Source organism: Microtus pennsylvanicus, chromosome 7 (genome assembly GCF_037038515.1).
Source record: "Microtus pennsylvanicus isolate mMicPen1 chromosome 7, mMicPen1.hap1, whole genome shotgun sequence".
NCBI classification, from domain to species: domain Eukaryota; kingdom Metazoa; phylum Chordata; class Mammalia; order Rodentia; family Cricetidae; genus Microtus; species Microtus pennsylvanicus.
In genome coordinates this window covers 58,805,864-58,822,009 of record NC_134585.1, presented here as the reverse complement: position 1 = coordinate 58,822,009, position 16,146 = coordinate 58,805,864, and the positions used below count along the sequence as shown (strand labels likewise).

The window sequence follows — 16,146 nt, the reverse complement described above, 5'->3', positions numbered from 1 at the left end:
GAAGACTCCCACATCATCCAACAAGGACGACACCAATAGACATGCCAAACTGGATGGGTGAGAATCCACAAGGCCCCAGCCCTACACAAAGAACTTCAGGCTTCTCAGAAATGCTGAGAGGGAGAAATAGCTTTCCCCAGGGAGAAGTTCAACAGGTGGTTATCCAATAGCAAACAATCAACCCAGAAGACATGCATACAAGTGATGGTATACAGACTGAGCAGGTTATATTAGGAAACTGTGTATTCGTGTATACTTATGCGTGCAATAACAATGATAAGAGGTCATGAATTTGAAAGAGAGCCAGAAAGGATACACAGGAAGGTTTGGAGGGAAGCAAGGGAAATGATTAAATATTATAATCTCAAAAATAAAAGAAATTAACTAATCAAGAAAATTTAAAATAAAGGAAACTTAATAGCCTAGACGCTATAAATCACCTACAGCTTCTGTGTTCTTCCCAGCCTTGACACTTGAAGGACTTTTGTTTTTAAGCTGAACTATGTCAGAGATTATTGGTTAAAAGGAAGCTATTTCCCAACTTTACCTACTCTCTCTGTAAATTTATACCCATATCAGTGTTCTTTTAATATTAGCACGTGAATCCAGAGTAAAATAGTCAAGACATAACAAAGTTAACTAGCTGGACTCACGCACCAATTAGAATCACCTACCAAAACTGTCACTTGGATCTGTATGTTAATCTGCATTGACATTCTGTGGTCTCTCTTCACTTAGGAACACAGCTATTTGTGTATACTTTCATATTAAACTTAAAAACATCTCAAGAAAAAAAATGCCTAAGTGGATAGATTTTACTAGTAAATGATCTTTAAATACCAAGGTGTTCTGTCATTGAAATTGTTTCCAAAATTGGTCAAAAGCATGGTTGTGCTATGTTCCTTTTCCAAGTCTCATTGTGTAGGACCTCGGTTTTTTTTTATCTTGCCAATTAAAAGGGAAGAAATTGGGCCATAGTCTCTAAACCAGGGTTTTCTACACCTTAAAGGTCCAAAATCTATTCATGGGAGTCTAGAAACTGTAAAATTCATCTTAAAATTATGCTGTTTTTATTCTTGTTTAAACTTAATAAATATTAGAAAGGAGAAAATTATTCTCAGAAACACACAAATTTCAAATTCTTTAAACCACAGAAGTAGGTCTCTGCCCTCTGTTCAGTGGATAGCAAAGAGAAAGGACTAGAAAAGATCATGCCCACTTACAGGAGTACTCTGAGACCCAGGATTCGTGAAAAAGAAAAGTTGAACAACTAAACTCCTACTTTCCATATGTAAATAGTAAATATGAAAGTTCACTTGGGGAGTGTGTTTCTCTGCCATTTGCCTGCATCCTGAGTTCAAAAACATAAACATTAGAAAAAAGAAAAACTGGTCCTCTTCTGGTGTCTGTTGTGGGAGGTCATGGCTGGTTTAAATGCTTCTTGCCATCTGAGACCCCGGCCAGGAGAGATGGGCATGTCTCCTTAGAGATTTTGTTTTAGTTGTCATATAAAATGAGGCTGCCATGGGTTCAGAGGTTTTGTGTCTGTTTGTCCAATTAATGTTGGTTTTATGTTCTTGTTTTTTAAACTTTATCTTTTACCTACATTTTATTAATTGCTCTAAGATTTTTAATGCTCACTATTCATAATATATTCGTATTCTATTTCTAAAATGGTACTTCCTATCAAAATATATAGGCAATATTAGTATATGCAAGAGGTCATTTTCATTTTGGTGATGAGTTAATAGTCTAACATACTACCAAATTAGAAAATTTTATGTCCCTTATTTTCTTAGATGAAAATCTATTTTTTTATATTTATTTATTATGTATACAGTGGTCTGTCTGCATACCAGAAGAAAGTACCAGATCTCATTACCTATGGCTGTGAGCCACCATGTGGGTGGTGAAATTGAACTCAGGACCTCTGGGAAAGCAGCCAGTGCTCTTAACCTCTGAGCCATCTCTTCAGCCCCAGATGAAAATCTTTAATTTGACAGATGCATTGTTTTCATACCTTTTAGATTTTCAGATGCTTACAAAAAAACTAGATTTTACTTTTCAAAATCTGATGTATTATAAATGTATTGTATAGAGGCATTTGAAATCAGCTCACATTTTCTTATATGGGGAAGGTATGTCTTGATTTACTACTCAGCATATATTTTATTACTATAGAAAATGAGTATTGTGCTCAATCACAAGTAATGTAATGAGACTCTACTTCTGGGTAAATGACAGGGAAGGAGATAAGTTATAAAATCTACATTTACAGTAGTGTGTGTGTGTGTGTGTGTGTGTGTGTGTGTGTGTGTGTGTGTGTAAGAACTCTGACTGTGTGGGGTTCTAATGTCTGCCTATTTGATCACTACATTTGTAGTTGATGGTGGGTCTGTGCAGTCATCAGGTAAGACCTTCTGTGAACCCTCTAGCAGTCAGTGAATAGCAGACCACAGAATTCTCGAGCTTTAATTACAGGCGAAAGAGAAGGCACAATTAGCATTTTAATATAGAAATATCTTAGGCTTTAGGAGAATTATGATAAATCTAATGCTGCCTAGTGAACCAATGAGGGGATATTACAACAAACTGTCTCCTTAGGAATATTTGTTTAAATGAAAGCAACAATACTTCATCCTTATCTCTTGGATAGTGATCACCATTTCAGGCTATTCTTTGTTAAGCTCTAAAACACCTTTAGTTTGCTTTGGTCTGGTTTTATATTTTTGTGATTGGTAGTGTTTGTTTTCTATAAAACTGTAAGAAAAGAACTGTATTTGCTTGGCACTACCAGGATAGCTGTTGGGAGAAGCTGCTTTGCCACCTCCACTGGCTCTTAGCATGCATCTCTGACTTGGATGTGGGGAGGCTACGTCAGTCACAGCATATTAAACTCCCTTCTTTGCCATGGCAGAGGCTCTCCCACCTGCCTCTCATAAACACCTGCAGCACATGTTTGTAGAACTCTGGAGTGCTTTGCCTTTGGGGTCCTGAGGAATTCCCCTAGAGCTTTGTGCTTATAGACAGCTGCGCAATTCATTTTTTTAAAGGACGGTTGCCTTTTCCCTAACATTGAAGCTATAATATATTCACTAAAATAAAGCTCTCATTTTTCATCAAAGAAAAACTTTCCACATATTTTTGCAGTGCTGTTCCTCCTTTGGAGCCTTATTTTTCCCCTTTACTAATCTGGCATGGCTATGAAAATTAAGGATTGGTAGCAAGAAATTAGAAGAAAGAAAACTGAGTAATTCATTTGCCAGGTATTTTCTTCATACCAGACCCATGTTATGTTACAGACATAAAGTTTTGTTGTTGTTGTTGTTAAATACTAAACAACTTTTTCCAGTTTAGCTTATTTTCAAAATCATGGCAAATCGACTATAAAATGGCAATACTTTGGATGTACTGTAAGTAACCACTACAATTATTAAAATCTCATAAGCTAACAAATACTGAATAGTATGATTTCATATCTTTTCAAAAATTTATAAATGTATGTACTGCTATCTAATAATAAGACAGCGTTTTCCTCCACATACAAAATGGGTGTGGTACATCCCATTGCATGCATGGGAGTGCATGCATGCCATGATTATGCATGTGTGTGTGAGCATACTGTTTGACAGAACCTGTTGTGAGATTATCTGTAATTATTAAAAGTATGGAATATCACAGATTTCAGGTTGTCATATTGTTAAATTGGCCTTCTGGGTCAAAGTCTGTCCTGTATGTCAGTGCTCAGTAGTGTCATAGGCCATTGTAGCTCCCATCTCTCTTGAGCTTTTGTCAAGTGCCTGACATACTACGTTTATAATGTCATTGAATTCTTCCTGCAGTTTCATAGGTGAAAAAACTAAATCAAGAGTGTGACTGACTCATTTCCCAGATGATAAATAGTGGACAGCAGTCTGAGTGCATGACTCACTGTTGCTTCCCTTCTTCTGGTCCTGTCTTCAACATGGAACTTTAAGTAGATCTGAGATCCTCCTGCTATAGAGGACATTAAGACCAGTATCCCTAAAATGGTTCCTCTGTTCTTTGCGCTTCTCACATGTCTGTATAGAAGTCCTCCTTTGAAAGATTCTCTGCTATTCAAAAGAGGATAAGCACTCCTTCTAGAATTTCAAAGGTGATTCAGAAAAAGATAATCATCTTCAAATGAAGGGCAAGAATGAGAACATCAAAGCTGACAATACTGTTTGTAGTGACCTTTTGTATGAACTTGATTTTTATTAGGCTTAGAACAAGGGAGATTTTTGTGTGCCATCTGGTACTTATTTGCACTTCTTGCATTATCTTACAGTTAGTTATTCTTCCTGTGGATTAGCATGTAAATATTTGTATACTGCCATAAAAAGTTAAGTTTAAACGAAAGGTATTGAAATGGTGTTGTCATGGATGGAGTAGGTAAGAGGGAAGGAGCATTACATACTACAAACAGATTGAGCTTACAAAAGGCACCACAGGACTGATTGATCAGCATTCAAAGTCCTATTTTTCTGAGACAATCCCCTTGGCTGGAATTACATTAGGGAGTAGATAACTATCATAATGAAGACCTAAAAAGTGAGGAAAACTAACTAACTATACCTGATGAATCTTTAGTTGATTCCTTTTTGAAAACCTTTTAGTTGAAGCCTTTTGGAAGTTGTTTGGACATCTTGCTGAAGTAACAAAAGCATTTTGGAAAGCCAGAAGCTCACTGCTCAGTTTAGCTTTATTGGAATGGTTTTCCTTCTAAAACGTTGATGTCTAGTGCTACCAGTTTTGCTTCTGTAAGTCACTTGGTTTGCAAGACATTCTTGTCGTAGCCTATCCATACGTGTGTGTGTGTGTGTGTGTGTGTGTGTGTGTGTGAGAGAGAGAGAGAGAGAGAGAGAGAGAGAGAGAGAGAGAGAGAGAGAGAGAGAGAGAGAGGATCTTTTCAGGCTACATAATGTTACTTTTATGTGTCTATTTCCAGGACTGACCATTTGGTAGTGGATAATTAATTTCTATGCTCTTCACTGATTCTTGTTCAGGTTATGTTTACATACCCAATTTTTGTGAGACTTTATGGGTATAGTTTCTCTGACATTAAGGAGATACAGTCTCACAACAAACCTCCTTTTCCTCAGGTTCTTATAGTCTTTTCATCCCCTCTTCCACAAGGATCCCTGAGGATGTAGGAGTTGTGCTATAGATGTATCAGTTAGGACTTGGCTCCCCAACTCTGCATTTTAATAGGTTGTAGGTTTATGTAATGGTTTCCATCTGTTTCAAAGAGTTTTCTTGATGATGGGTAAATACTACACTTACCTGTGAATATAAGGACAAGTAGAAGAATGTTGTTAGGTATTACGCTCATTGAGTAAAGTGGTGGTCAGAAATTTTTCAGCAACCAGCATTCACCAGTGTTGAATAGTTAGCTAGGCTTCTAATGTTACACTCAAAATCAGTAACCCAGATCACCGCCACGAGACATACTCCAATGCAAAAACAGAGTCTTTCTTGCAAGTTAATTTGGGTCCGTCTGTCCTAAGCAGCAGCAGCAGCAAAAACAGCACAGAAGAGAGCCCAGAGGTGAACAAAGGAGAAGAGGCTTGGGGAATTCCAAGCCTCTGAGCTTGTGATTGGCTGTCCCTATGATATAAGGGGGCTTTCCAGGCCTGAGGAGAATTCCAAGCCTCCAGGGGTTCATTGATTGTCCAGTTTTCCCAGCTCAAGGATTGGCTGGTTTTGTGTGGGACAGAGATGACTCAGATTCTGGGGCCAAACTGTTTCTTTCATTGATTCTTTTTACCTTTTTGACCCTAATTTTGGGACCAGGGCAAATATCTTTGGCTCTAGGTTCGGAGACTCTGGTCCCATTTTCAGGGTGTGTTTCTTTCACTGGGGTGGGGCTTAGAGCTGAGCCTTTCGGTATCTGTGTAGGGCTACAGATGAGGGGTTTTCTGGGGCCTGGCTCTCTCACTAGTATAAGATATGCTTTTGTTATGCCTAAATCCGCAAAGTCCCCAAAAGCCAACAAGGAGACCGAGTCCCATATGTAAAAGCAAAGAGCCTTTATTTTATGCAAGTTTGCAAACTCGGTCTCTCTGCATGTCCAATATATTGGAATATCCAGAGAGCCCTGAGCTCAGTTAGAGTTGGGTTTTTATAGTAGTAAAGATGGGGGTGAGGGGTTTCTGAGGTTCACGACCCATGGTTGGCTGACATTTGTCTAGGGGTGTCCCGGTGAGTGTGCTGGCAGGTGATCCTATCTACAGTGGGTTGGAACATTAGGCATTTTCTTTGGATGGTCTGTTCTTGGGTGGTGCTCAGGTAATCTTAGTTTGTGGTCCCTTCTGCAACCAGGTATTACTTTAGGGTAAACTACTGAGACTCAGGCCTCCATTAAACTTATCGATGGCTGAGTCCTACACTGGCAGGTGATAATGGTTGAAAGTAAAGAACTTCCTTTGGGTGATCTGTTCATATTTAGCTTATCATGGCTGGCTCCTTGTTGAGCAGTTCTTCAGTTTGATTAGAGAGCTGTTGGTTATGGCTAAGATGTGTGTGCCACTACTGCACTCCTCGGGTTACGGCACCGTGCTGGTCATTGTGCTTCCTAGGCATCATGGCTGGGTGGGACTATTGGCTATTTCTCTCCTTTGGAAGCTTCAGGGACCATGAAACCTAGTCCTTGATGAGGAGGCTTTCAGGTCAGATCCAGCTTGGGTTCCTCTGAGTCTTGTGTCTGAAGTACATAGCACCTTCAGCAAGAGGGACTCACCTTCACCTCTGGGATCAACCAAGCAGAAGTGTATGATGTTTTCGAACAACCCTGGCCAACAGCCCAGAGGATTTCACATTCCTGGTGTTGGGGTTTTGATAGCTAGTTTATGGCTCTTGGGAGGAAAAATTTCATTTAAACAATGTAAACAGAGACTTACATGTATTATAGGTATTTTTAGGTAGACAGTTAATAGCATACTTACAGTTTTTCAAACATCCTCACTGTATACTCCTTTCTCCCCATCCCTATGTAAATCTTCTCTGTTTTTCCTGTTTATCCCTTCAGATCTCTTGAACCCTGCTGTTCCCCATTCTTTTGCCCCTCCCCCAACCCCCACAATGGTTACTTTTTACTTTCCTAGTTTCTCCAGTTACTACTCCCTCACAGCTGAAGATTTGGAGCTAGGAACACCAGATGAGAGAGAACATACATTTGCCTTTCTGGGTCTAGTTTATTAATTCAGTTTTTGTTTGTATATGTAAGAGTATTCCAAAAATGTTTTGATTTTTAAAAACGCATTAAAAGCAGATAAACTAATAATTAAAGGGGAAAAACAGAAGTAAATTACAAAACTACAGCAATGAATTTTACTGTGTTAAAGTACCCATGCTCTTTTTGCTGCTGATGTACATACAATGATGTTTATAGCTATGCAGTGGTTTTTAGTTGTGTCAGATGTACAGTTCTCTGCTTGCTCAGTTAGCACAAGCTACATGTGGTGTTCAGTGTTTGAAGTGTGACTTGAAACATGTCTTAAGTGTGAAATATAAAATTGGATTTCAAAGACTTTCCCTAAATAAAGAATGAAAAGTATTTCATTAATAAATTTCTCCATGGTTGCATTTACTTTTATTTGTTTCGTGTGTGTGTGTGTATGTGTTTAAATGTTTATGTTAGATAATTTTTAATTATCAATGAACTTTTGGTCTTGTGGCCCACCTTATATTTTTTCATAGTGCTTGTTCAGATTATCTATATGTGTGTGTGTTTATATGTTAGAAATAACGCCATCTTAACAGGAAACCTTTTTAATAACTTTGAAAAATAATTCCTTTTTTGGTATTTCATATGTAATTATTCCATATCAGCATTATCTTTTGATGTTGGCCCCAGCGTTGCAGTCCTTTAAACTACCTCCCTTTGACCCTAGCAGGGCTTCTAGGAGTTCAGTAGGCTCCGGTCAGATCGTTGTTTCTAGTCACGGCCTTGAGTGCTTAGATAGAGCAGCACTTCGTGTCTTTATAAAGAAGTTCATTTCAGGAAACTGCTCCATGGGATTGCTCTTTTATTATTTTCTGACAAAAGTAACATGATCCTTTTTTGTTGAAAGTCAGAATAGAAAAGCCTTTTATATTAACAAAAACAAAATGCTTTTCCGGGCACAGAGAATAAGGAACAGAATCAGTCCTGAATTATAGTCTTGTAGAAGTCACTTTTTAAAATAGATCATGAGTCAAGGGCTTTAACCTCTATTTTATTTCCCGTTATACTTGGGTCCAGGTTGTCATCAGCTACCAATGTAATTCCTAGACAGAGAAAAGTTACAGTTAGATGTAATAGTATGGTCACCATGGAAGCATCCGTTATCTTCATCAAGGCAATTCAGATTTTATTATTACAGATCTGTGTTGAATACCAAACCAGTGAGATAGTAACTGTAGCTAAATCACAGGACTGCCATTTCTGCCAGATGATTAGGGTTACCTTGGAAGAGCTATGAACAGGTTTAGCTGTGGAAATACTCTCAACAGAAGAGAAAAGGTCTGTCTGTCATAGCTAGTGAGACGCAGCATGTTAGCTTGATGAATCTCGAACTATTTAACCTTAACAGTTATATTCTCTCTCCACCCCACACCAGCATACAAGTGCATCAGCGTCTCAGAATTATGTCTCCAAGGGATATCTAAGTGTATCAGTAATTTCCTATTAAGATAAAATTCAGCCTTGTTGTGTCTAACTAGATCTTTCAGAAAAGAGTGCATGCTCTATTTTAAAGACCTAGGTATTCCCTAAATTAAATGCCTGGGTGGACAGTAGAAAACATTTAGAAGTTTATAAAACATTTAATGGGAATGTATACAATTTAACATGTTAGACATTGTGCTATGCATTTAAATTATGGCATGAATATATTAAAATTTTGTAAAATGTAAGTATGTTTCTATTTGTTTGTGAAGAGGTTGGTCCATTTAAATAATTAATATAGTTTAAACAGTAGCTGCAAATTTAAGTGGACACACTAAACCTAACGATTTTATTTCATCACGCCGTAAATAAAAATAAATGAAGTAGGATCAAGACCCAGTGCCATTGTCCTTGGCTTCATGTTCTGGCTTTGTGGGAGCCTAGCCAGTTTGGATGTTCACCTTCCTAGACCAGGATGGAGGGAGGAGGACTTTGGACTTTCCATAGGGCAGGGAACCCCAACTGCTCTTCAGACTGGAGAGGGAGGGGGAGAAGAGTGGGGAGAGGGGGAGAGGAATGGGAGGCTGGGAGGAGGTGGAAATTTTTTTTTTCAATAAAAAAATAATAAATAAATAAAAATAAATGGCAGAAAGGAGCAGTTTTTACTTTCACTAGTCAGTTTAATGGTCATCCTGATATTTCCATTGTCTGACATATTTTGGGCACTTATTAAACTCATAAATTAGATGACCTAGAAATTGTTAACTTTAAAAGAATTTATTTTGGGTCGGGCAGTGGTGGCGCAAGCCTTTAATCCCAGCACTCGGGAGGCAGAGGCAAGTGAGTTCAAGGTCAGCCTGGCTCCAGAGCAAGTTCCAGGACAGGCTCCAAAGCTACAAAGAAACCCTGTCTCAAAAGACCAAATAATAATAATAATAATTAATAATAATTCATTTCGGGAGGAGGATTCAGTATGCCATCTAGTGGACATATTGAGTTTTCTGAGCATCAAATATTCGTAATTATTTTTTTTCCTCCAAAGTTCAGTTTTCTGGGCACCTTGTCCCTTAGCCTTTTTTGATTGTTCATGCTTGCGTTAACTTTACTATAATTTTGATATAATTTTATCTCAATTTTGAAAATTATATTTGAAAGTAACTTAAAGCGTCAAAACCAGTCTAATGACAGTGATATATTTGAGCAACCACACGCATTAAAAATAAGATGTTTAGATGTTTTTCAGTTTTGATTAGCCAAGAAAGAACCAGTTGAAACAGAAGCATGTTAATTATTATGTCTTATTATATATGTATAGAACATTTAAATGGTCACCTTATTAATTTCTGTCTTTTTATTTTAATTTATTGTATTTATTTTTCTTTAGAGAAATCCAAGGCCTGTAACTTACCAGTTCCACCCCAATTTAGATTACTACAAGGCACGGGGAGCAGACCTTATGAATAAAAGCCGGTAAGTCCCTTCCCATAGACAGTATCAGAAGTCATCAAGATTTTTTATGTATTTCATGAGGATTATTTTCTAGATTTAGCATGCCAAGACTGGTGTGTAATGAATCTTTGTTAAATAAATTGCCTAAGTTCTTTTCGGCATCATAAAACATATTTTTGTTAACAGTGGTAATATGAATTAATACAAGCACTATAGTAATCTGTATGGAGTGTCCTCAGACCACTAAAACTAGATCTACCTCATGACATACCTGTACCACTCCTGAGCATTTACCTACCTGCAGGGCTCCAGAACATCATGCCACTGAGATACTTGCCTATCCATATTTATTGTATAACTATTTGTAATGTTAAGTTATGGAGCTAACCTAATTGTCTAACAACATATAGGTGGATAAAGAACATGTTGCATGTATATACAATTAAATTTTTTTTTTTAGCCACAGAAGGGCTGGGAAAAGGGAGAAGAGGGCGGTATGGGGGGGAATATACTCAACGCATAGCATATACTTGCATGGGAAATGTCCTTTTATAACACAGTATCATGTACAATGAATACGTACTATGAAATGAAATTTTTAAAATATACCAAAAGAATACATTTTTAAGTTTTCAGCGTCATTTTTCCAGTACTAATAAACCTAAATAGTTTCTACTTGGTGTAATCTCTTTCTGGATCTTCACTGTTGAATGAAAAGAGGCAGTTCTATGATATATTTTTAAATTATTTCAGTAACAAAATTAAAATTGCATTTCCCAGTTGGCTTTAGCACTACAAAATAAGCTTATAAATGCATCCTTTGTGATCGGCGATTGCACACACAGAACTCTTAAGGGTCACTGTAGGAATAAAAACATTCAAATCATACTTTTAAAAGAAATTAACATTGGCATAAAGGGTTGATGAACAGTTCTGTTTTTTCATAATACTATACTTAGATGTCTCAAGAGTTAACTTGTCAAACCAGAACCATTTCAAATTAGAATGCAATTTCAGAGTTTACTCTAGAAAACAATGTTAGCAATGATAAATGCTGCCAAATTGTCCAAATTCTTTTTTCTTAAACATTTTCCTGAGTGTTAACTTTTCTTGAGAATTCCAGCAGACTAAATATATATATTTATAGAGTGCATACATACGGCATGTTCTGCATTAAAACAACTGCCGCTTAGGAAATGGTAGCTTAAGAGCTGGGGAAATGTACAAGAGGCTGACTTTTAAACTTAAACCTGAACCTTTTATTACAACAGTAGAAACAGAGAAACACTACTACAAAATTACCCAGCTTTGAAATTATGAGACCCATGAGACTTATCTGGAGCTCTGTTCTATTTATTCATTTTGTCTAAGTCTTGTTTCACAACTAGTAACTAGTTCATTTAATTCAACAAATTTTACTGAATGTTGGATATGATTATTTAAGCATAGAGGCACCTGTATAACAGTCATATTCAAACCCCTGCCCTAATTTAAATTTCTTCCTCTTTATGCCAGGTATTTAGTTTTTGTATGTTTAAAAGATAAATATTAGATTCACTTGTTACATAAGGTCTTTTTATCTGAAGACCCTTCTGATTCTTGCCCACTAGACTATCTTTCATGAAACAGCCAAAGAAATCTCGGCTTACAGCAGTTCATATTATACTGCCACTTTTGCCCTTCCAGAGTTTTCCTTTTGCCATCAGTTATCCAGTCTTGTGAATAAGTGTGCCACTATCTCCCACCCTCCCCTTGTCTCCACTCGTAGGTCACAGACACACTGGTCTCTCATTCTTACCTCAGCTTAGAGTGTTTGTACTTTGACTCCTGAGCTGCTGAGCGCTGCTCCCACCTGAGCTTGCCAGGGAGAGCCCTGCCTGGTACCACCTTCCAAAGGACACTCTTTATTGTCAGGCTGTCTTCTCTCTGCCTGCTGTTCCGGTATCTTTTGAGAGTTCATCCTTTTAAAGTATCATCATCCTTCCTGGCATCTGTCACTTTGTGCCCAAGATCTTCTAATACAACTAAGGGCAGCTGTTACTCACCCACTCATATCAGCTGGCAAGTAAGACTTGCTATAGGGAAACACTCAACAGATATTCACTGTAGGTTTTGTTTATACCCTAGTTCCAACATCTTTCTCCCACAAATGAAATATACTATGTATTCTTTCTTTTCTGTCCTTCTGGTTTTATTTTACCTATTTATCCTGTTGTTCTTTGTGTGTGTGTGTGTGTGTGTGTGTGTGTGTGTGTGTGTGTGTGTGTGTACACTGATTTTTTTTAACACACTTCTTTGTAAGCATACTGAGAATCATGATGAATCGAAGAAAGATTTTTTATCATCTCTTTGGAAATGTTAGGAATTTTTTGGATTTCTTATTTATTTTGTGTCTCTCATGTGCCTGTGTGAGTCTGTGTGTACCACATTATGCAGGTGCCCACAGAAGTCAGAAGAGAACTTCAGGCTCCCTAGAAATGAACCATAGGCAGTTGTGAGCCATCATGTTGGGTGTTGGGAACTGAACCCAGGTCCTCTGCAAAAAGAATGTGCTCTTAATCATTGCACCATTTCTATAGCCTTTCTTTTGCAATTTTAATGCTTAAAATTGAAACTGGGTTCATTTTAAATATCATTCTTTTTAAATAGCTCAGGAACTATTGGAACCTGATGGCTGCTTGGGGAAAGAGTTCGTTTTCTTCAGGGATACAGTTCCTAAGAGTGTACCTATCCTCTAGTCGGTGGCCCTTCATGTAGACTATATACTGGTGGCACTAAGTGCACTCAGTGAATCAAAAAGACAGGAACACATGAAATTGGGAGGAAATGGTGGTGCAGATGTACAAGAAGGAAGTGCAAGAGAAGGAATAGGGTAGGCTTGATTAAAACATTATATGTATATATTAAATTATCAATAAAAATATTAAGTACTAGCTTAAATGTTAGAATTATCTTTAAAGAGTTTGTAAATGCAAATAAAGACATTACAACAATATAAAATAGTATTATCTGGCAACTAACTGTCTTAAATTTCCAAAGCAGTTGATGTGCAGAAGAATAAAATAAATAAATATGAGCTATAACTCATATCTACTCAGAGTAGATGAGTGATAACAAACTAGCAATGTACAGGAATGCAAAGCAGAGGTTGTCTCTACACCAAAAACAAGTTGCTGGATTTTTTTTCACTTAAAGGTAATATAATTTTTAATTTGCATGCAAGGTGTTAAGTAGCATTAAGGCATTTTTGGGAACAGTGTGAAAGGCCTCCTTTCCTCCTCGTCCTCCTACCCCTTTGCTCTCCCTAACCTCTTGTAACCTCTCCTACTCCATCTCGTCCCCCTTCATGTCCCTGTCCTTTTGCCCACCCCATGTTCTTCCTCATCACTTTCTTTTATCCTCTCTTTGTCTTCTTAAGACTCTGACCTGCATTTATACACCCACATAAACACAGAACCCACAGTCGCGTTACAGACGAGGATCCAGGTAGGAGAGAGAGCATTCAGGTTTTTGTCTCTCTAAGTTTGGGTCACCTTGCTTAGTATTTTACCTTCCAGATACATCCATTTTCCTGCAGATTTTAGTTTTCTTTAAAGCTTCATAAAATTTCATCTTGCACATGCACCACATCTTCATTACTTGTTGATCTGCTGATGGTTCCATTTGCTGTCATGCAAAGAGCAGTAGTGAACACTGATGCCCACATAGCTCTGTGGTAGGGTGGAGTCCTTTGTCTCTGCCCAGGAGTGACAGAGCTGGGCCATAGGATGCTTCTGTGTGAATTTTTTGAGAAAGTTATATACTGATTCTCTGTCCTGATTTCCATAATAGTTGTTCTAGTTTGCCCTCTCCCACCGTTAGTTGCCAGATCTCTGGCGGGCGCCATTCTTACTGAGGTGAGGTGGTATCTCAAAGTCGTTTTATTTGCATTTCCCTGATAACTAGAGATGTCGAACACTTTTTAAAATATTTATTGGCCACTTGTATTTCTTCTTTTGAGAACTCCTCTTCATTTCTTACTACATTTGTTGACTGGCAGTTTGGGGGTTTCGATGTTCACTATTTTTAATTTTTAAATTTTAAATTTTATTGTATGTGTATGGTGTTTATGTGCCATGTTGTCTGTACCACATTTATGGCTAGTACCTGTAGAGAATAAAAGAGGATGTCAGATCCCTTAGAACTGGAGTTACAGAGGTTGTGAGCCACTATGTGTGGGCTGGAAATTGAACCTGGGTCACTAAGCCATCTCACTAACCCTAATGTGACTTTTTAAATGAATCATAGTCACTATTTAAACTCTATCCAGGTCCAACTAATTGACAAAAAAATTAAAAGTTGTCTAAACCAAACAATTTTTCCAATTTGTAGTTTTTGTAATACTTTTAAAAAGCTAGAATATTTTCACACTTTATTCTTCTGATAATTCTATTTTTACTCAAAAAATAACATAAGCGTAGATAGCCATCTGAAAATGTAAGATGTACCTACACAACAATTGTGTCGATAGGCTTAGGAAAAGTGAGAGTGGAAATGTCATCAGATGAAAATATATACCTTTAAATGCTCTTATTGGAAAGACAGAAGAGGAAGGATGAGTGAGTAAATGAGCAACTGAATGAACAAACCATGCATTGAACCTTGGGAAAGGGAACAGTAGTAGAAAGAAATACTAATAATACTAATAATAATAATAATAATAATAATAACTACTGCAGGTGTGAATGCAGGGGAAGGGTATACTTTAAAATAAATTGAGAATAAACCTTTCAAAAATATAAACAAGAATCTAAAGAAATTGTGCTAAAGTTATTGCAGTAACCAAAGTTTGCTTGGCTTTTAGAGGTCTTTTTTAGGGTGTTTTGTTTGTTTGGCTTTGTTTAAAGCTTTAGATGCTGGGTCATGACTGTGCCACTTAAGAGGATGAAGGTTCTAGCTCTCTTTCAACTGTGTGGGGAATGGGGAAGGTAGGAAGGCACCAGAGTCACACAGTTCCAGATAGTCCAGTCAGAGCTGAATTAGGATGAAAGTGTTTCATAGAGATTCTTGTTTCTTCAGAAAATGCCATGTTGCTGAAAAAGTCTAACAGTCTAAGCACTCGGCACTGTTAAAGTATCTCTTGTGTTCTGCTGTTTTTCTAACTGTAGACAACACCCATGGAGATTTCAGTCACGTGGATGTGGTTAATCAACGTCTTGTTAACTCCAGATTCATTCCTCTGGCTGTTTATTTCAACACTGCCCGTTACACTCCATTACCAGCCCCCACTGTCCTTCAAACCTGACAACTACAGTGATTCCCATGACTAGTACACTCCACAGCCACAAATACTGTGGCAAGATATTTATTACTTCAGGTGAAGGATATTGCTACTTGATTCCGCGCTAAATTGAATAACTTTGATGTAAAAACTGTCATGCCTTGAAAAGAAGCCATGGAAAGCAGGCTTTTCCTAGAAGTACATGGTTTGCTATTACTTACATCTTAAAAAGCACTCACCTTCAAGAGTTGTTTTGAAAAGAAAATATGCTTCTAGAAGTTCTGAGTGGTAGATGAAAAGTGCGTTTTTTAAAAAGACAAAAACATTTAAAAAGAAGCTCATCTCTTTAAAAGCTATTCAGATGAAAAGAAAAATCTCTCAGCACAAGCTTGATCTATATGTTTTTGTGGTTATTAGTAGTAATGAAGGTACATTAGCCACACTCTCTTGATAGTGCTGGAGCTGTTTCTTAGTACTTGTATCAGCATATAAATTTCACAACTGGCAATATGGGAATTTGACTAGTACATTTTTGTTTATATAAAGGGGTAACAACATTATAAACTTCTTCATATCTTTGAGTTATGGATCTTGATTTGCACACAAGCAAGACTGAAATGCAGCTGAACATGGCAGCCATTCTTGTGCCTCACTAACTAGGCATAGGCCTGTGTTCAGGCTGCTGAACCTCTGCAGTCTAGAACTGACGAGTCCTTTTTATTTCATTCATTGTTTGTATTCAGTCAACATGGATTGAGAAGGTGTGTAG

The 16,146-nt window shown here is 37.5% G+C and overlaps 1 protein-coding gene across 7 annotated transcripts in view; it reads left to right on the top strand.

Annotated features, from left to right (window-relative positions):
* Positions 1-16,146, top strand: part of Tbc1d5 (TBC1 domain family member 5) — a 436,877-nt gene that overhangs the window by 341,281 nt on the left and 79,450 nt on the right. For all 7 annotated transcript variants that reach the window (XM_075980962.1, XM_075980961.1, XM_075980968.1 and 4 more), the window contains one exon: positions 10,053-10,138. In XM_075980962.1, the coding sequence (XP_075837077.1) occupies positions 10,053-10,138 (86 nt within the window). The remainder of the gene's footprint in view (positions 1-10,052; positions 10,139-16,146) is intronic.